Genomic DNA, 21,876 nt, shown 5'->3' with positions numbered 1-21,876 from the left:
CAAATCACTTAAATTTTCTCAACTTCGGTTTCTTCAACAGTAAAATTAAGATGATAATTGTAGCTCTTACCTCTTCAGCCTATTATGAGATTCAGACAAGATTTTATATATATATATATATATATATATATATATATATATATATATATATATATATATGTAACTTTGCAAACCTTAAAATGCCCTTTACAAAGTATTTCATCATTATTATATTCTAAAGTTAAACAAAGATGAGTTTTGAGTTATCAAATATTTGCATTAATGGCACTTCTTCCCTTCAGTGGCACAGATCAAAGTCTTTTTAATGGTCCATCTCATGGCTTTTCTGTTTTTATTTCAGCCCAGGTTATCCTATTTAACAGAATTTAAAGCCCTATCAGCAAAGCATAAAATTCCCTCTGTATTGTGCATGGTGAAAAGTTCCAGTGAGAATCTGTAAAGCTGAAGAACTCTACAACAAAATTTATTTTTATTTGCTTGTTTCAATGCAAGGATATGGAAATCCAAAGTGCAGACCTTCGTAAGTCACATGGGAATTTTTATGTGGAGGCTTACCTTGTTGGTAACACTCTCCCCACCCACCCAGATCATCAATCCATTACACATAACCAAATATGTTGTCATTCATTTTACTCCATTTCTGCCATTACCCTCCTACTATGTTGGGCCATCTGATACCTCTTAAATAACCCAATTGGATTTCAGGACCAATTTTTAGGGCAATGCCCCCATAAATAACCTCTGCCCACTGAATTTGCCATGCCAACTCACGCCAGTCTCGCCCCACAGTTCTCTCCCTCGATGTCGCCTCCAGCCACGTTTTCAGTGTTGACGGACTCTGTCTCGCTTGTGGGCATGCTCACTGCAAGAGTCAAAAGGGAGAAAGCAGAAGATTGGGGTAGTGGGAGAAGGTTAGTTGTTGATATGTCCAGTATTGAGTGGCAACCACAATGCTGATCGGTAGGAAGTGACTTTAGGTAGAACTACTGCAGTTGGCTGGACAAAGGGGTAGTGTGCTAGTAGTTACCCCCAAGGAGAATGAAATCCACTGGGACTTATCCCAGTGTCCTAGATTATTATCCTACTAGTTATCCCAGAGAAACTCTGCTGCCAGTCAACAAAAAATGGTGAAAGCTATCTGGGAAGGGTAGAAGTGGGGTGGGATGGTAGCAAACTGGTGTTGAGATAAAATTTCCCTACTTTGGAAATGTTTTGAGATACATAAATGACAACCTTGGGGAATAAAGCAGAAACCCAGCAGTGGTGTAGCTCACTGTATTCTGACCAATGAATGAGTTTTGCATCAAGCACTAATAGCCTACAAGACCAGTTTCCTAACTTATCATTCATAAATAGAGAAATTCTGAGGATCTGACTTTTTTCTACTTCATTCCTTCCCATTTACCCAACTCTCCAAGAGCTGAGTTTGAATTCTGGCTCCTTTCTTATTCACTACACTGTTGATGTTGGGCAAAGCCCTGAACCTCTTTGAGTTGTGAAAGTGCTCTAGAAATGTGTTGGGTTTGCTATTACTGTTATTAATAATTACTTATTATTAATTTAAGGTCATGTGTGTGTGTGTGCTGGTGCGTGCCATACTAATAGGTTTGGCTGCTCTGGAGTTTTTGGCAATGCTCATCTATGTCAATGTCTTCATCTGTCTCCCATCCTCTAAATTATCACATTAATCATCCTTGGAGTATGTCATGCTTCCCTTTGACAGTCTGGTGAAACTTGTGGAGCCTTATTCAGAATAATTTTCAAAATGCATACAAGAAGACATAGGATTGCAAAGGAAAGTAATTACACTGAAACACAATTATGGGGGTATCTCAATTTCCAAGTTTATAGACCTCCTAAAATTTATCTAAAGATCCCTTATGGGTCCCTAGGTGAAGGAAGGATCTTGATCTAGAATCTGGACTAATTTGGACTTTGCTTTAGAGAGTCACCTTAAGGTACAAGCCCACTTGGACCTTGTAGGCAGTGTAGAAATACTGAGGAGTTATAAGAGTATACTATAGCAACAAACTACTGATCTGGAGCCTGGTGACCACCCACCAGGTTGGGGTTGGCAATCTGATATTTCCATTTCATCAACTTTGCTTGAGAAATAAGCATATGCCATGCCATTGTAGGTGGTTTATCTCTTCTGTATTTGGATTTGCTAAGGCAACATTTCCAGAGGAAATGTTCTAACTTGGAAGGGGTCTCAAAAAAACTGCTTCTTTTTATCACCCTTTCAGAAGGAAAGTTTTTGTACTGAGGAAGGTCCTTTCTCCAACTTTACCTCCTCTTCCTTTTTAGTATTGCGTAACAGAAAGGAACCTTGTCTTAATGTAAAGAACAGTATATTTGGAGGCACTGGAGTTAGTTTTGAATTCTGGCTCTATCATTTATTATCAGGGTTTCTCAGATAAAACCCTTAAACTTTCTTGGCCTCCATTTTCTCATCTATAAAATAAGAGGTTGACCTAGATCAACAATCCTCAATCTTTTTGACCTTGGGATCCCTTCAGACTTTAAAAAATCATTTGAGGATCCAAAGAACTTTTATTTTACATGCTAAGTATCTGTTGAGGGGTAACTAAATAATGCAGTGGGCAGAGAGTACTGGCCTTGGAATCAGGAGGCCTTGAGTTAAAATCCAGCCTCAGATAACTTCTAACTGTGTGAACACTGATTGCCTTTCCAACATATATGTATGTATATATGTATATTTACTATATATGTATATGTTTATGTATACATATATTTTCTATATATATGTTTACTATATTAGGAATTAAAACTGATAAAATTTAAAAATATTTTAATTCACTTAAAATGAAAAACTCATTGCCTGTTAAGATAAGTAACATTTTCAGTAAAAAAACAAAAAAAACCCCTATATTTTCAAAAGCAAAGAAAAACACCAAAACCAAAATACAACATAGTAAGAAGTGATACTGTTTTATATATTTTTACAAATCTCTTTAGTGTTTCGCTTAATAGAAGACAGCTGGATTCTCTTATCTGCTGGGATATGTTGTTTTGGTTGAAACATATGAAGAAAATCTGTCCCTGCATAGTTATGTGATTGGAAAAGGGAGGATTAACAATATGAGAATATTTCAATATAGCCCAAATCATTTTGACCATGTGGATCTCCTGAGAGGATGACTGAAACTCCCAGGTTTCACTATAGGGAAACTGCTGATCTATAGGGAAAGACCCTTCCAGTTCTAAATCCTGTCATTCGAGTGATTTTGCCCCATCCTTTGCCTCTCAGATGATGTGTCATATACAATCTGCCCAGCTCTTCTTCTAGGACAGACAGACGTGGGGGGAATAAAACATCACACTTCTCATTAAAAAGGGATACATGGAACTATATTGTTTGCTATTTAGCCCTAGAGTCAAAGCTCGATAAAGACTACTGGTTGTTAGGATAATAATGACAGAAATTTCCTGTCTTCTTCTGGAGGTTTCTTCTTTTGGAAAAAAGGATATTTCAGGTAATCAAGAGAGGGTTGACTCTTGGAGAAGAGGGAAAAGCAGAACAGAATATTCATGAATGGCTTGCTCACTGTAGGAGATAGAACCTTTCTGATACTTGGAATCATTTGTGGCTAGGCTAGCTCAAAATAAACCCAGGATTACAAGGCCATGTCTCCTTCTACCTTACCCCTAAATGTTTACTCTTTACACTTTGCCAAAAGTCAACGACCTTGACTGAGATCATGGAAGCTGCAAAGGTACAAGGTACAGTGAAAAGAGCACTAGGCTTGAGGCAGGTCTGAGTATGAGTTAGTGTAGTGTACACCCGTTAGTGTAGAGACCAGGCAACATATTTAATGTCTCTGAGTCTCAGTTTCCTAGTCTGGAAAATGGGATGACAATACATGCAGCCCTTATCTCACTGGGTTATTTTAAGGCTGGAAAAAGAGGATAGCATATTTAAAATGCTTGTGAACTTTAACATATCTATATATACATAATTTATACAAACATATGTAAATTAGCATGACTATGAGCATGAGATTGGAAGGAGCTTTTGTGAATGGAGGGATGTGTAATGGGTTTAGCACGGAAAGCTGGGAAGATGAACCTTTTTTTGGGTTTAGGTTATTTGCTCCACAAACACCAAGCAAGACAAATATAAAAAAAAATGAAGAGTTTTTTTTTCTTTTGATCTATCATATATCTGGATATTCTCTAGCCATATCTGCCCACCTGACATGTTGAAGTGAAATTCTGCGGTAGAGGTTTGCTTGCCTCTGTTTCACTTTGCTTTTAAGCAAAGTCTTGTCCTTTGCCCCAAATGGTTGTGATGGCAGAAGTGAGGATGTGTTTTTAAAAGGATAATGAGATACGTGGCTATGTTATTCCTAATTCCAATGGATTTTAAATCCTGTTTTCTGTGACAAGTAAACCATGACATGATCCGGGCGCTGTCCAAGGGAAAAAACTGTCCTGTAATCTTGGAAGCAAGAGTGGACCACTGACTACATATCTGAAGAATTTAAAAGGCCATGGATGGGCAGCGGGGCATCTCCTGAAACTCACACAGAGGTAAGGGTAAGACAAGCCCCCAACAGGGGCACCCTCCCAGTAACACACACACACACACACACAGACACACAGACACCAGTTCACACATATACACAACAGAGCACAGTGGAACATTACCATGGGTTTCTGTGGAGTGACTAAACCAAGAAAACTTCCCTTTCTTCTTATCAATCATGCCAGCCGGAGTGCTTCCTTTCACAGACAAGATGGTCAGTGTCAAGGACCGGGAACAAGACATCAATAGAGAGCATGCAGCCAGTGATGGGGCAAAAGAAAGAAACAAGGAACTCAGCTTTCAAATAGGACACCCATTTTCCTTTCCATAAACAAACCAAAAAAGAACAGGAAAACAAACCAAAACCAAAACCAAAACCAAACAAAGAAACAAAAACACCCAACCAAATAAACAAACCAAAACCAAAACCAAACAAAACAAAAAACCCAAAGTAAAAAACAAAACAAAAAACCCAAAGTTTAAAAAAAAACCCAAACTTTTTCACATGGATAACAGTACAAAGAAAACAATAAACATAAGGAGAGAATGTATGACTCCAGCCAAGACCCTTGCAGTCTGAGTGGAGTTAAGTCAGAGGCTTAAAATAAAGAAATGGCTTAAAAAGAAGTGAATATGCTTCAGTTCTCACTCATCTGCTTATGGAGGCTCTTTCCATAGGGTTCAGTCAATAAAGGAAATAGTTGAAAATGTAGGAACTGAACAATGGCATCAAATTCTCCTTCTATTCCCCAAATAGTCCAATGAATTGTACTCTTTTCTCTATATTTGCATGAAACAGCACAGTGTTATGGAGAGATCATTGGATTTCACATCGATGTTCAAATTCCAGTTCTGCCACCTACTGTATGATCTTTGTTTCTCCATCTCTAAAATGAGGATGTCACTCTTTCCCCTTTCTACTTCACAAGTCTCTGATAAGGGTCTTGTGAGAAACTTTATCTCATAAACCATCATAAACAAACGCCAGAGATTCATCCTGCGACTTTCAACAGAATAATCATAGGTCCCATTTATATGGACTGTTCTAAAAGTCTTAAGGCATTTTGGATTGATGATGTTTATAAAGTACTTTCCTCACACTTCTATTATTAGGAAATAACTGATATCCAAATTGTTAAGCGGTGCTTTTATCAAAAGTACACGATCACAGGGTCACAAATTTAGAGTTTGAAATAGTCTTACACTGTCTTTCATGCAAACAATGATGCTATTAAAAAAACCAAAAACATCCTTTCTCTTCTGGCTTCTGGGGTGAGTAGTTAAAGTGGAGAAAGCCTCAGGTGAAATCAAAGAACCCTGGATTTCAGACATTGCTTGTAACTTCTGGACACAGAAGCTTGATTTGGTTTTCTGCTATTTTATCAGAATTCCCCTATGGAATGACCTGATGGTGACATGGATTCTGATGATACATATCATCCAACCTGACCTACAATCAAGGCTGGCTAAAACATTGGCAGTCAGCTATATGGTATAACATGCAGGGCACTGACAATTTGCCAGCCCTGGATATATCTCCCCCACCAGCTGGCTATGGAGCTCTGAATTTCCATTCTTAAAATCATTCCTTTGGCATGTCTTCAGGAGGTCATTGTTAAAATGAAAATAGTTTTCCCTAGGAGGAATACCATATTATTACACATTATACCCATTGCTTTATATATTAGTGTATTATATTAGTACCTGTCACCAAGCCAGAAAAAGACCTTGAGGGGACAGAAATGTGTGTGTGTGTGTGTGTGTGTGTGTGTGTGTGTGTGTGTGTGTATGTGTGTTCACACATGGTAGGGGGAGAGAAGTGTTGTCCGTGAGACTACTCTAGCACTCTGTTCAAATCCTAGCCTGGTCATTTATTAGCTAGATAAATTACTTAACCTCTATGAGCCTCAGTTTCCTTATCTAGCAAAAGGAGATAAGAATATTTGCACTATTAAACTCCTGGGCTTGTGAGGATCAAATAGGATACATCAAATAGGATGCTTTGTAAATGACTTTAGACTATTATTATTGATTTGGTTTACAAAAAGATGAGACACAGCAAGGAGAGTTGATTCTTCAGGGATTTCTGTATCCTTCAGGACTGAACTATCATATTACAGTCCAAGTCTGTCAATAAAATGCTATAAGATACTTTACATGTAGTTTTTATTCTGTTTCCTTCTCAATTTCTTCATCTGTAAAATGAGGGAAATGGGATAGGGGATATTCAAGCCCAGCTCTAACATTTTATGATGCTATTCAATAAAGAAAAGAAAAGGACACCCTAACTGGCCTTCAGGAAGCACCTCCCTTCCTCCCTTCACTGCCCCTCTCCAGGCAGTCTGAGAGAAGTCATTCAGGAGTATCCCAACAGGGAAGAGACAAATAGAAAGTCATGTTGGAAAAGATACTGAATTTGCAGTCAGATATCCTGATTTCCTATTCAGGTTCTGTCAATTACAACTTATTTAACCTTGAGCAAATCACTTAAACTTTTAAAATTTGTTTTCCTTAATTGTAAAATCAGAGACTCAGAATTTAGCAGGGAACTTGGAGGTCTCATAGTCCAGCATGTACTTGAATGGGGTTGTACTAATTGAACTCTGAGATCTCTTCCAAATCTAAAATGACAAGTTCCTATACAGGTCAGAGACTTTTCAATGAAAGTGATGGAAAAAATTGGCAACTTAAAGTGCCAGTCTGCAGGAAATTAAGGCAGGAAGACAGAAAAGAATTGAGGTATCTTGTTCCATCCTTTCACTGTTAAATGCAATATATATTCAGAAACCCTAGTCTATGTGAGAATGTTTGTTCTATTTAAAGTGGTAGCTTAGCTCATCTATATTATCCCATTCAAAACCAAAATAAAATGTCCATTTCAAAAAAATCTGCTTCCTGTAATTGATTTGGGAGAAAAGATGTTGGAGAGAAAGACAGTTTTCTTCCATTCTAAATTCATTGGTCTCAGGTAGAAAAGGTAGATTCTAGCTGTCCTTGCTACTGCCTCTATCTTGACTCCTAGTAAGCAGGTTACAGGAATATGTGATTTCTTGAATCTAACTAGATTTCTTGAAAAAAAGCAGGTTACAGGAATATGTGTGTTCCTAAGTACTTGGTAAAAGAATTTAAATAATTGACCTGTTACTGACAAAAGATTCTATTTTTCTTAGCATGATTGATGACTGCCCTGAGGTTGGATAGTCTCAATAATGCTACTCATATTTCTGACTTGATAAAACTTTCACTCTTCAAATATATAACCTTGGTAGAAAGGAATCTACATTAGATGCTTCTCCTGGCAGTTGCTGTGATGGTACAATACCCACTATTACTGCCCCTTTCCCTGCCACAGAAAGGAAGCATGCACAGTACAGTGATGGTCTGCTGCTGGAAAAAGTACTGGGTCTAGGTTTAAGTGATAATTTCACCATTTTCTACCCATTGACCCTGGGCAAGTAACACATTTTGCTAATTTGTAGAATGAAAACAGCAAAAGGAGAAAACAAATGTAAATCACTTTATGACTGCTCTTCTGCAAAAAGTCACTTTGACATCTCAAGGAAATGATGGAGAGGGAAATAATACAGGATTTTTCACCCAATCAAAAATTCTGCTAGGAATAATCATAGGACCTAACCCAAATTTGGTATCTGGCATCACTTTATAGGTTTGGGTTTGTAGGTCTGACTTTAATTTAGAGAATGCTTTCAAGATATTTGAGTAGTTGCCACCAGATAAAGGACGGTACCTTGAAAAATGGATTTTTATGATTTTTTTTATGGTTTCTGTTGGTATGGATAATTGAGACTGACCAAGACATCATCCTGCCACTTAAGTTATTTCTATGAAAATAAATCTCTTCTCAAAATAATAACAGAAGTGAAGTGATACAGTGGATAAAACACAGAACTTGGAATCAGTGCACTTCTCAATTATATGTAATATAAGTCATTTAAACTTTATTTCTCAGTTTCGTCATCTATAAAATAGAGATAATAATAACACCTAACTTACAGGCTTGATGTTAAGATCAAGTAAATTAATATACACAAGGCACTTTGCAAACCTTAAAGTACTTTAAATGTTAGTTGCTACTATTATAAATTATTACACATCCACATTGTTAAATTTCTATTGAGCTGCTACCATGATTTTAATATTGTCTATGGTTTTGGAACTGGTAAATCTGCTGCTAAAACTGTCAGTGCTTAAACATTCGTGACATTTTAGAAATCCATTTGAATTCATATAACCATCGTGTAGCTAAGAAAAAGAGAAACAGGTATATCAGAAGATGGGCCAAATCACCCCCATGATCAGACAACCAACTTTAGATGTGACTCTTGAGTGGCCTTTGGTGGAAGTTTGGAAGAGTCAAACTGACTTTGGTTTTATTAAAGAAAATGATTGCTGCTAAAACTTCCGCAAAAATGAATTCCTTAACGGAAACATTTAACAACATCTCCTTGGAGATTTATATTTCATTTATTATTTTTTTTTATCAGAGTATGATGATTCATGCTAGAATGACTGTGTTCCCTGTAAAACTCTCATAAATTGAGAGGGGGTGAGTTTAATAAGTGGATCACTCTAGCTAGGGGGATATATCTTCAAATACAATCAACTAAATACAAAATAGTTGACCATAATTCTGGTGCCATACAGGAGAACAAAGCTCAGTGTGAGCAAAGACAAGTGAACTGAGAAGAGAAAGATCCCTTCAATTATCCATCCTTTGGTACCTGAATCACCTGTTGACAATACCCCTGTGTTGGCAAATCTCTAGCTACCATTTTCCAATGACAGCAGGCTGTGGGACACCAGCACTTACTAGCCTTTTATATATCTGGTTTAGGGAAATGTTGGTTTTTCATTTTGTAATTTGCTTCTATGTTCCATTTCCAAATCCAGCAGAAAGAGGGTGACATAGGAGCTGACAATGTTTTCCATTAAGCCTAAGCTTTTTCGATTGCTGGGACTAGGAAATATGCTATACAAGGATGAGTTAAAGGAACTGAGAAAGTTTACCTTGGAGAAGAGAAGATAATGGAAATTGTTCTAGTTATCTTCAAACATCTGAAGGGCTAGCATATAAACAAAGTTTAAATTTGTCCCCCTTGGTACCAGAGGGTAGAACAATGAGCAATAAGAGATTCAATCTTGATATGTCAATTTTTCTAACATTCAGAACTGTTGCAAAGTGGAATGGACAGAGACTGGGCCACTTGTAAGGATGCTATAGAGGTGATTCCTCACTAGATGGTCTCCAGATAAGATTTCTGTGATTCTAGAATCATTATTCTAGGATGAGTAACATGTGGAAGATGGAGACTAAATTTCCAACTGACCATAAACTTGAATGTCCAGATCATCTGGATCAAACCACTCAGCCTTCTGAATACTTATTTGCAGCCTTGGAAACAAATTTGGATGTTCTGACCACAAGACTACTGCCCTATGTCCTGGATGATGTAGTACTTTTTGCTAGTTCTAATCGTGCTTTATGGATAATGTGTAAAGTGGCTTCCTTACATCTTTTATATCTAGTTTCAACTCCCCTGCCTTTCAAAATATCATTCCAATAATTACACAATCTTCTTTCATTTCATTCCCAAATATGTCTTCTTCTCTTGTAAGGGTAGTCTTACCATCCTACAAACACGAAATGGTTTTTCCTTTTGCTTTTTTGTTCTTGTTCTATTTTTTTCCTCTGCCTAAAATGCGCTTCTCTCTCCTGTATCTCACCCATGTGTAGGATTTTTTGTTTTTTGTTTTTTTTTCTGCCCAACCAGACTGAGTTCTTCAAAGATTAAAAACTGTCATTCTATAGCCCTCCTAGACTCTCTCTCCTTTCCCCAAAGCAGCACATTGCTGAGCAAAATTACCTTCAATTAATATTGTTTGTGAAGAAATTGAGAGGGTATTTCCTGCAACAGTGGTGGTGGTGATGATAATTTATAATAGGAAAAGAAATTATTACTACATTGGTCACTACTACACAAATCTCAGCCCTCTGAATAAAACTTCTTCAAGATCTTTTCCTTAAAAAGAAATAACATCCATTCAGGCTAACTTAAATATTCTTTACAAATACACAACCAGGATATTTTTTTTTCTGAGGCAATTGGGGTTAAGTGACTTGCCCAGGCTCACACAGCTAGTGTTGTGTCTGAGGTCAAATTTGAACTCAGGTCCTCCTGACTTCAGGATTGGTGCTCTATCCACTGTACCACCTAGTTGCTCCTAGGATTTTCTTTTCTATTTTTCTATAGTTTAATTGTAACAAGTTGATGGCAGGCTCAAAACCTGGAAAGGGTTGCCAGCCATACATATATAAGAAAAACCAATAATTCATGTAAACAGAGAAAAAATGATCTTAGTCCCTGAACTCCTATACTTTCTCCTCTATGACCCTCTCAATCCATTAATTTTAGTTTTAGAATTGAGAAACTGGGGACTCTAAAACCCAATAGCTGTTGGCAGTTCTGTTCTAATTGGGCAATTTAACATGTGGAAAGCAGTTTAAAACACAAAAATTAAACAATGAGCCACATGGACTTTCTGACCTTTTTTTTTTTCTTTCCAAATTTTGACATATTACATAGAGGTAGCCCTTGGCGACCAGGAAATAGATGCAGAAAAGGAAGATTTTATTTCAAATTGTTTGACTTTCAGAGAAGAAATGTCCATTTCCAAGAATAAGAGGGACAGACTTCCATGTGGGAAAAAGCCACTGAAATAATTTTCTGCTAATTCTTTTGGGGTTTTACTTTTGTGTAGCAGAAAATGCCATGGACTTTAAACAAGCAGAAGCTATTCATTTTCCTAGGAGGAAGGGTTAGCATCCCAGCTGAGACTTCCAACATAATCCAGAAGTGGAAGCAGAGAAAAACTCTGTGATCTTATATCACAGTAGAGATGCACCTAGCAATGAGCAGCAGTGACCATGGGACCAGCAGAGCAACATTGATCTCTGGTCATGTGGGACTAATAGGAAGAAGTGCCCAGCAGAGACTATATCTCAGCCCTAGATTACACAGACACAACCCTAGCAGAGACCATACTCCTAGCAAAGACGAAATATCTGGGTTCCTTCCAAGCAACAGTTAAAACACAAGAGATTTAAAATGATTAGGAAGTAAATATAAAATGGGATTAAATATTAAGAAGCCAAACAAAGTGATCTTATTAAAAAGGCAAAATATAAATGCAGAGTGCCATCTCTGTGATTATTATTGCTGCCATAAACTGAGGGATGGGGGTAGAGCTACAAACAACTGCCCTGAACAGCAGCCATAATGCAGAGGAGAAGACTCAAATGGGAGAGCTCTCAGTGTGCCATAAACTATATGTACTCTCAAGCAGAAAAATTTCCTCTACCATTACTGCACCTCAGAGTCAGGGCATCTTTGTTGTTCAAAAGCTAGAGGAAAAGGAGGTGTTCAGTGGTACCAAACAAACCTTTGATTCTCTCCTATAGCCAGGCAGGATAGTGCCAGTGTGACATTGCTCATTTCTCTAGAAGAACAAAGTGGGTAGAAATAGAGGAAATATACACGACATAGGATTTAAAAGAGATCCTAGTTAAAGGAGAGAAAAATAAGATTTCATGATGTCATTTGATTTCTTCAATGACTCTCTGAGAAAGTCAGGACAGGTATTATTATCACAATGATATGGCATCTTGAAACCCCTTATTGACCTACATAGATTTGTTAAGTTTTCTGTGTAGAAAGTGATTGGAATCCCATCACTTTCCAAAATAAAATATCCTCTCCTGGCAACCACTCCATCTTTAAATTGTCTTGTATTTTAATTTAAGTTTCTTGAAAACAAGGCTCTAGTATTTAGCATAATGGTTAGCACAAAGAAAGTCCCTAATAAATCTCTCCCTTCATTTATGGACATATAATTTTGGTTATTTTATATGTAGCACTATTTTTAGGTAAGAGGAAGATACTGTCCTAACTAGCAAAGCCAGATTCAGGAAATAATATCAGGAGTCCAGAAGAAGCTGTCTACCTGCGAATTCCAAAATAATCCTCCCCCACCTAACCTCCTGATGCCTCAAATCAATAGAGCCCTTCTGAAGAATCACATATCCATTAAGTCTTATCAGTCATTTAAACCTTAACAGAAGGAATCTGTCAAATCTACAGACTCTGAGAACATGAGGAGCTAAGAGAACAAGACAATATTAGAGAAAGCATCTTGATAAAATAAAAAAGATGCTGCCCTACAGTCCTGCCGTTAGCTACTTGTGTGATCTTGAACAAGTCATGTCTTAGTTTTTTTTATCTGTAAAATGAGGGATTGATCTAAATAGATGGTCTCTAAGGCCCATCCTTTCTAGTTCTAAATCTATAATCGGATGTATAGATGATGGGGAGATAAGGAGATGTACCATCAAGAAGACAAAATTTTGCAGAAAGCAAAGGCTGTAGAAGATCTAAACAAATGTGCTTACTTTACAATTCTTGTGGGGTCCCTCTTGCTAAATGTCTTGGAAAAGAGAGACACTGCTCAGCAGATAGGGAATCTTAGCCAGTGATTCAGGGCAAAAGAGAAAGAGAGGGTAAGAAAAGATGCCATATTTTGGCTTCATTTCTGACTTCTGTCTCTGATAAAAAAGGACCCTTAATTGTCATGGGAAGAAGAAAATGATTTTTTTTAATGAACAAAAACCAAACTAAAACAGTCACATGCAGCTTTGGAAGGTGCATCTGGAATTGTGTTATTTTAGATTTGATAACAATTCTTAAATATGATCTAGTCCAATTCAGGTATCCTGATGTAGGAGAAAGCAGAATAGATTAGGCATTAGAAGTTTGTTGCTTCCTGGATAGGGAAACTTCAACATCTCTTTTTGCAAAATGGAGATAAGAATCATCATGATAATAGTGATGATTATGATGATAATAATGATAATAATAATATTGGTTCATATTATCTTAGAGGGCCATTGTAGAAATCAAATGGCATCATGCATGTGATAGAACTTTGTGATCTGTAACAATTATGTAGCACTTCAAGATTTGCAAAATGCATATTTTATTTAATTTTGCCTTTAAACCAACTCTGGGAAATAGGTGTTTGTATTATCTCCATTTTATAGATATGGAAAATGAAATAGGAATATATTAAGTGGCTTGTTCAGATAGTAAGTGTCAGAGGGAGCAGTTGAATTCAGGTTTTCCTGAAACCAAATTCAGTATTCACTTCACGATGTCTCCTTGGACATCACTTAGTGCACTCCTATCATTTTCTAGGTCTTTAAGAGTAATCTGGATAACTGCTTGCTGCAGTGTTGTAAGGGGAATTTATGTAGATGGTTATGAGAGTGGCTTCTTGCCTGTGTGACTGAACAAGTCACTTAGTTTCCTCATCTGTGAAATGAGGGTGTGTGGGTCTAAATGACCTCTAAGGTCCTTTCCAGAGTTAAATTTATAATCTACAAGTTGGAGTCACTGACCTCTGAGGTGGCTATCTAGCTCTGGGATTCTATGACATCTTCAAAAATCATAAGACTGATCAATGGCAGATTCTCTGACTCAGCCTATTGTTTTCCCACATCACCACAAATGCTGTTTCTTTGTCCACCATTTATAAAGCTTTACCTCGGATAGAGGCTGAAGTGTTGTCCTTGGTCAGAAAGGCAGCAGGATAAGCTGGGGAACCTTTCTATTCAGAAGAAAATATTTCTATTTTCTAGTCAGAAGAACCTGACTCTTAGGTCTTGCTATGATCAGGAAGCGTGACTAAGGACCTGTAGGACTGATTCACTCTTCCTTCTCTTGACCTAGCAGAACCAACCTCATCTTTGGCATCTGATGCTCAAGGTAACCTCATATCAATTCACTTGGCTCTGGTAGATTCCTGGGACCCTGCTTAGGGACCTGGTGTGGAAGATGTTTCTCAAATCTCGAAATCCATAATGGGGAGGCTGGTAGCAATGTGGGGAGGAGGGAGTGAGGGTTATTCCTTGAACAAGGAGTACTCTCCAAAAATCTCAGACTTTTTCCAGCAGGCAAATAAATTGCAACCTTAAATTTCCAGACTGCTTCCACTTATGGTATTTATGATGAGTGAGTCATTTTAGTTCTTGAACCTCACCAGTCCCTTTTTAGGTCCCATCATTTCATGAACGAGGTTATAAGCAGCTGTCAGAATATCAATCAGCTGGCCTCCTGTGGGGAGTCTTTCCTTCCTTTAATGTCGGTGGTTGTTATTTTTGTTTCTCTCTATTTCTTTCTTTATGTCTCTCTATCTTTCTTTCCCTCTCCCTCCCCCCTCTATCTCTCTTTGTTTCTCTGTCTTTCCTCTTTATCTCTCTGTCTCTCTCTCTTCCTCCTTCCCTTTGTCTTTTTCTCTCCCTTCGTCTCTCCTCTTTTTCTTTCTCCCTCACTCTCTCTTTTCCTTCCTTTTCCCTCCTCCCCCTCTCTTTCCCTTTCTCTCTCCTTCCCCTCTCTCCTTTTTCTTGCTCTCCCTTCTTCCCTTTCTCCCTTTCTCCCCCCCTCTTTTTTCCATTTATCTTCCTCTCTTTGCCTTTTCCCCTCCCTCTCTCTCTCTCTTTCTCCTTCCTTCCTCCCTGTACCCCCTCCCATCTCTTTGTCTATCTGTCTCTCCATGTCTCTGCTTTCCTCTCTCTCTCTCTCTCTCTCTCTCTCTCTCTCTCTCTCTCTCTCTCTCTCTCTCTCTCTCTCTCTCTCTCTCTCTCTCTCTCTCTCTCTCTCTCTTTCTCCCTCCCTCTGTAAACTTGTGTGATTTTAAAAAAATTATTATAGATCATTATTCCATGCCGCTGCATACATCATCATAAAATATTGTGAGAGACTAGCCTATTAGCCACTTGGAAGACCGTCTTGGATGTCTGTGTAATCCTCTTCTCTGATACTCACTAACTATATCTTTAATAACTCCCTTAAATTAATAGAAAGAAGACAAATATGAAACAATGCTATGTAATAACAATAACCTTAAAGATGAGTTAAGAAAATGTCCCTCTCTCTTCATTGCAGGATTGAGATACTATGGGTATGAACATTTTTTTATAGTCATGCTTGATTGAAATATTGATGAGTTTTGCTGATTTCTTTTTTTGTTACAAAGATCAGATTGCTGGGCAAATATATATTGAGAAATTAAAGGGCAAATAATGTTTTTTTAAAAGGACTTATCTATTAAGCAATAGATGGATTTCTGTTTGCTTTGATAGGATTTCCTGCCAGGAGTTCCCTAAAATGATATTATCAAAAAAATCTTCATGTAATTGTATAAGATGATAACTAATAGTGGAGGCAGGGGATTCAGTGGATATAATATTGGGTCTGGAGGCAGGAAGACCTGAGTTCAAGTACAGCCTTACATACTGGATGTATGATTTTGGGCAAGTCATTTAATTTGGTTTGGCTTAATCCATTGGAGAAGGAAATGGAAAACTACTCCAATATCTTTGCCAAGAAAATCCTCAGTGGGGTCATGAAGAGTCAGACATGTCTGAAAAATGACTGAACAGAAAAAAAAATGCTTAGTTCTATCTCTATTGTGTCCTGTTCTGAGAATGTTCTCCCTATTCCTTGCTATTTCTTTAAATGCCAATTTTTAAAGGTCCAACTCAATTTTAACTTTCATAAAACTTGGTTAGATGCATCCAACTATACTAATTTCTGATCACTTCTAATCTATCCCCATAGTTTGATACTTGACTGTACACTGTTTTATAATCTCTGGGGTAATGATGCAGTGGGGAAAAGCTCTGGATGAATCAGAGTTCAAATTCTGACTGCCATTTAGTGTGCAGGTGAGGTTTTAGCTCCTTGAAGCCTCGGTTTTCTCACCTATAAAATGAGAGGATTGCACGAATGAGGCATCAAGATGTAGAAGATAGAGCCCTGAACCTGAACTCTGGGAAACCTGTGTTTAAATCCTGCTTAGATATTGGCCATGGGATTCTCAGAAAAATCATTCAGTGTGGATCTCAGTTTCTATTTGTAAAATGAAGAGATTGAACTCACTGATCTTTAATGTCCTTGTTAGCTCTAAATCTATGATCCTTTAATCAGACAATCTCTGAGGTCTGAACCTATGATTCTGTTTCATGTTTCTATCTTCCTAGCAGACTTTTTGGATGTTATTCTCTCCTAGGATAGTAGTAAGGGGCAGCATGGCTAAGCAGATAGAGGACCAATCTTGGAATCACAGTGATGCAAGTTTAAGTCCTTCCTATGACACATACTGTATACATATTTAATCTCTCAGAGTCTCCAACTAATTATATAAAATTATAAGTTGCAGAAAAACCATCATTCTGCATCCTTGGAGGGAATTTCCCCAGCAAGGTTCCCTATATCGACGAAATCTCAGATTCAGACCAAAAACAAAAATTACAAATTACACAGGCACTTATGAAGTGTGACTTGCAGACTTTTCTCCAGTGAAATCTCCACCAATGAAAACCAAATTATTTTCTGGGTTTTATTTCTTCTGTTTACCTTCATACATCATTGGATTCTACACTGTTGGCAACAGGGGGCCTGAATGCTACACTGTGGCTCTGCTTTATCAGGCATCAGTGGCACTGCCCACTTAAAGGGCATCTTTCCTCCCCTTAACACCCACAGCATTTCATTTGCAAATCTCTCATCTTGTTCTTTTTTTTGCATTGTAGTTATTCCCATAAGAATCATGTCTCCTATGAGATAGTGGGCTCTATGAAGACAGAGATTCTGTCTAATTCTTTTCTATCACCTCATCGATGTCAAGCATGGTATTCTGCATTTTAATAAATGTTTATTGAATGGATTTGAAGGACTTGGGGGCCATGCTCAGACTTGGAGGTCTAGGAAAGGTAAATGGCAGCAATGATTCTGAACACCAGATTCACAGTCAGCAGTTAAAGTGGCAGACATTAAAAAGTAGCAGAAAAAACATGGGATTTAGGACCAAAAGGCCCGAGTTTTGACTCTTAGTAGTTGTGTGATCTTGAGCAAAATCACTTAATCCTGTTACATCTTCTTTATCTATAAAATGAGAGAAATTGAACTATATGATTGCTATGTGAATTCTTCCAATTCAATATCATAAAGACAGGTATCAAGTTTAAGAAGAAACCCACCAGTCCTAAGAGAATGACAGTGATATTTCAATGCTGGGTGATATGTTTGGCTAAGCACTTTCTCACTGCAGATTTTTTTTTTCATGACTGGAGCTGAATTAAATGTATTATTTGCCCTCCGTTTTCTTCCTCCTAATCTTTGAATTATTTCCTGTGATTCCTCAGGAGAGTTGAGTCTTCTGGAAAGAAGGCTTATCCTCTGTTCAGAAGAGAAAAATAGTTTTTGAAGCCCTGAGAATTGGAACCAATATATTCAATAGACATAAGCCCTTTATGCAATGACAGGATACAGGAAGGGCATAAACTAAGAAGCAGGGACCTCCACTTCCTCTAAGGTCTTAATATGTTATTAACTCTTACCTATTTTGCTTCATTTCTCAGTTCTAATTCTGTTTTCTCATTGCCAATAACAATCTCAGTAGACACAAAAGGTTTCAAGCATGCTTTGCATACATTATCTCATTTGACCTTCAAAATAGCCTTATGAGATGCTGTAGGCACTCTACGTATTATTATATCCATTTACAAAGGAGGAAACTGAGACAAAGGTTAAATGAATTTTTCTATTATCACACAATTAATATGTGTCAAAAGTGGGACTGATTTCAGATAACTTCTGCTTCTTGCTATTATTCCACCCTGCGCTGCAAAGCAAGCCCAGGGATGTAGAAAACTGAGCATAGTTATCCTGATCTCCTCATTGAGGCAGTAGACTGGTACAGTGGGTAGAGTGCCAAACCTGCAGTCAGGAAGACTTGGATTCAAATCAGGTGTATTTCTGTTACCCTGAACAAGGTATTAATCTCTGTTGGTCTCAGTTTCCTTAACTGTAAAGTGGGGATAATGATAACATTTACCTACCAGAGTTGTTTTAAAGATCAAATGAGGTGATAGTTATAAAACATTTAGCACAGTGCTTGGTACACAGTACCAAGTACCAGTACTTGGTATAGAGAAAGTGTGATCTAAACTATAGAACTACATATTACTATTACTGTTGCTGCTGCTGCTGCTACTACTACTACTACAACTAAAATTGCTGTTTGATTCAGAGTAAGTCACTTAACTGCTGTCTGCCTCAGTTTCCTCATCTGTAAAATGGGGATAGTAATAACAATTGCTATTATAATTATATGTGCATATATAATTATAATTACTACTGTGTCCTAATGTTGTAAAGATCAAATGAGATGCTAATTATAAAATGCTTAGCATAATGCCTAGAACAGAGCAAGCGCTATATGTATTAGTAATAACTATCATTAGCTATGTGAGTCTGAGTAAGTCACTTAACCTCTACTTACCTCAGTATCCTTATCTGTAAATGGGGATAATAATAAAATCTGCCTCCCAATTTCGTAAGGATCAAATGAAGATGATAATTGTACAGTGTTTAGTATAGTGACTGGCACATAGGAAATACTATGTAAATATTAGTTATTATTATTATTAGCACTCTCATCACAAGGAACAAAATGGGAAAAGTGATGACCTACAACACAAAGCTAGTTGTATTTTAGGCAGATTTTTGGTCCATACCTTTCATGATTTCATGAGTGTGATCTGCAACTGTTCTGCCACTTATGGTCTCAGAGAATTGTCTGAGAGTTCTGAGAAGTTAAGGTTATCCAGCCTATTAAGTGTCAGAGGTGGGATTTAACAGAGGTCTTCTTAACTCTATCTACTATGACCAGCTGCCTGGATTAAAATGATAATCATTATCTATTGTGAGGGATGATACCTTGCATTATTTATCCAAATTGGGTCAAGAAGCTTAAGCTTATTAGCAAATTGCAAAGAAGTTGTCATGGTCCTCTAAACCAGTGAAACATAACTCTTGATAGTGGTGACTTTCATAAGAAGGTAGATATGGAAGAGGAAGATAAATAATACAATGAAAAACATATTCTGAGACTTAGAAATTAATAAACCAAAAGTTTCTTATTTATTTAGAAGCCTCAAAATTCGACATTATGAATATTTCCTTTCAGAAGAAATTGAGATCATTTAGGAAAGGACACGTACTGAGCTGGGAGCCATTCATTGTCTCAAACAAAGATCAAATTCTAATTAATTTTCAAGAACTGATAAAGTTAAAAAGATCTGATTGCAACATATCTTACTTAGCTAAGCTATTAAATCTGCAAATTGGGAAATGGATAAAAGTAAAGGCATAATCTTTAATTATCACTATTTTTTTGGAGAAGTAGAATTAGTGCAAAACAAATATCACAATAAAAGGCTATAATTATGAAAATCTCCTAGCTAGTCAATATTCTACCGTCTTGACAGAGGAGCAAGGTACTCAAAGACAAAGGTAGTTTATAGTCCAATATCGTTTGTAAAATATTAAGAAGGAATTTGATAGAAAACTTTAAATAGTAATAATGGTACCTAAAGTAGTGTTAACAGAATAATAGAATGATAGAATTCTAGGGATCTCAAAACTCTTTAGTACCCCTCATCCTCCAAAAAAGAATCCCTAGGTATTACATGCTCAACAAGTGATAATTCAGCCTGTGCTTAAAGACTCTTAATGAAGGAGAGCCCACTAGCTCCAAACAGCACATTCTACTAATTTTTAGGAACTATTTACTGAAGTAAAACCTGAATTTGTTTCTCTATAACTTCTATGTCTCGCCATTAATTTCTGCACTTTGGATCAGACAAAATAAGTTGGATCCATCTTCCACATGACTCAAATGCAACTATCATATCTTTGACTTTTTTCCTCCAGATTAAGCACTTCCAATTCCTTCAACTAATTCTCATATCATCCTTTAACATCTGAAGATATTCCTCCAAGCACATTCAGCTTATAAATGACCTTTCTAAACTGTGGGACAAAGGACCGAACACAATACTCCAGTCCTGTTTGTCATACTTCATAATAGAACCAATATTGATTTTGCTCTCATGTCATATTGTTGATTCACACTGAGCTTTCAGACTACTAAAATTCTCAATACTTTTCAGATGAATTGTTGCTTCTCAATTTTTTGCTCCCAGTTTTGTACTTGTTCTTTAAGTTTAACTTAAATCTTTAGATCCTAAGTGGTTTTAGTCCCTTGATAATTCATCTTTTTTTTTTTTCTCTTTCCCCACATATCAGTCTTTTGGGGAAAAAAAAGAAAACCTAAAAAGATGAGAGGATTGCTTTCATTATTCAGTATTTTTTTTTTGATAACTGCACTTATACACTTTTCTTGTGTTTATCTTGTTTGGGGTGTTTGCAAATTGAATAATCTGCTTACCTTTTTGGGGAGAGTATGTAACATCTCTTTTTTGGGGGGGAATGATGGGAATGATTTCTTTTTATTTAGAATTTTTTTCCCACAGTATATATGCATGAATAATTTTTAATAATATTATCCCTTGTAGTCATTTTTCCAAATTATCCTCCCTCTCCCTCCACTCCCTCCCCCCGATGACAGGCAATCCCATACATTTTACATGTGTGTAACATCTCTTTTTAAAATTTGGTTATTAGGCTTATGTTTGCAAGATACATTATTTTACAATTTACATATCTTTTCTTTATTTTTCCTTTATAAAGGCATTCATCTTTCTCCTGAATTCTTGCAAAATTTGTCTTGAAATTATGAAATTTAGGTACATCATGCATAAGGATTTTGAAGTGTGTGTGTTTTTCTTAGTGACAATACATGAATTTGATAGATTAATACTAGACATTCATATTTCTGTACTTTTCCTAATAATGTAATATTCAGATTTTAAAAAATTAATGTCCTTATGAGAGACTTGTATATATTATAATTTGAAGACTAATATTTTGGCTTGTATAGAATACATATTCTTTAAACTTTGTTCTTTTTGTTTCACAAGCCAATTTTTTCCACCAGTATTTCTGTGTATTTTTCCAAATATATTATTTTCTTGCTCAGAGCTTCTACTTCTATGAAGAAATTCATCATTATATTTTAATTTTTTCCTACTCTGTTGCTTAGATTTTAAAATTCTGTTACAAGGTTGAATTTTTAACCTTCATTCCTACTTTTTTCTTAAAGTTGTTTTTTTTTTTCCCCCAAAGTACTAGAGAAATCTGCAGGATTCTCCTTTAAAATTTTAGTTCATTTTCCCACTCACATTATAATCCTTGTTCATTTTACTATGCTTTTTCTTTGAGAATTTATTTATTCTTTCTTCTGTTTCTATAATGCTTTCCCTTGGTTTATCTTGTGAGCTAGGATTT

The 21,876-nt window shown here is 36.7% G+C and overlaps 1 protein-coding gene across 1 annotated transcript in view; it reads right to left on the bottom strand.

Annotated features, from left to right (window-relative positions):
* Nucleotides 1-21,876, bottom strand: part of CACNA1C (calcium voltage-gated channel subunit alpha1 C) — a 799,944-nt gene that overhangs the window by 182,454 nt on the left and 595,614 nt on the right. Inside the window, 1 exon segment of the mRNA XM_074269400.1 lies at nucleotides 772-862. Coding sequence (XP_074125501.1) covers nucleotides 772-862 — 91 coding nt within the window.

The sequence above is a fragment of the Sminthopsis crassicaudata genome, chromosome 5 (genome assembly GCF_048593235.1).
Source record: "Sminthopsis crassicaudata isolate SCR6 chromosome 5, ASM4859323v1, whole genome shotgun sequence".
In the NCBI taxonomy this organism is placed as follows: Eukaryota; Metazoa; Chordata; class Mammalia; order Dasyuromorphia; family Dasyuridae; genus Sminthopsis; species Sminthopsis crassicaudata.
Note: the sequence above shows the minus strand (reverse complement) of the source record. Positions and strands in the feature narration are given on the sequence as shown.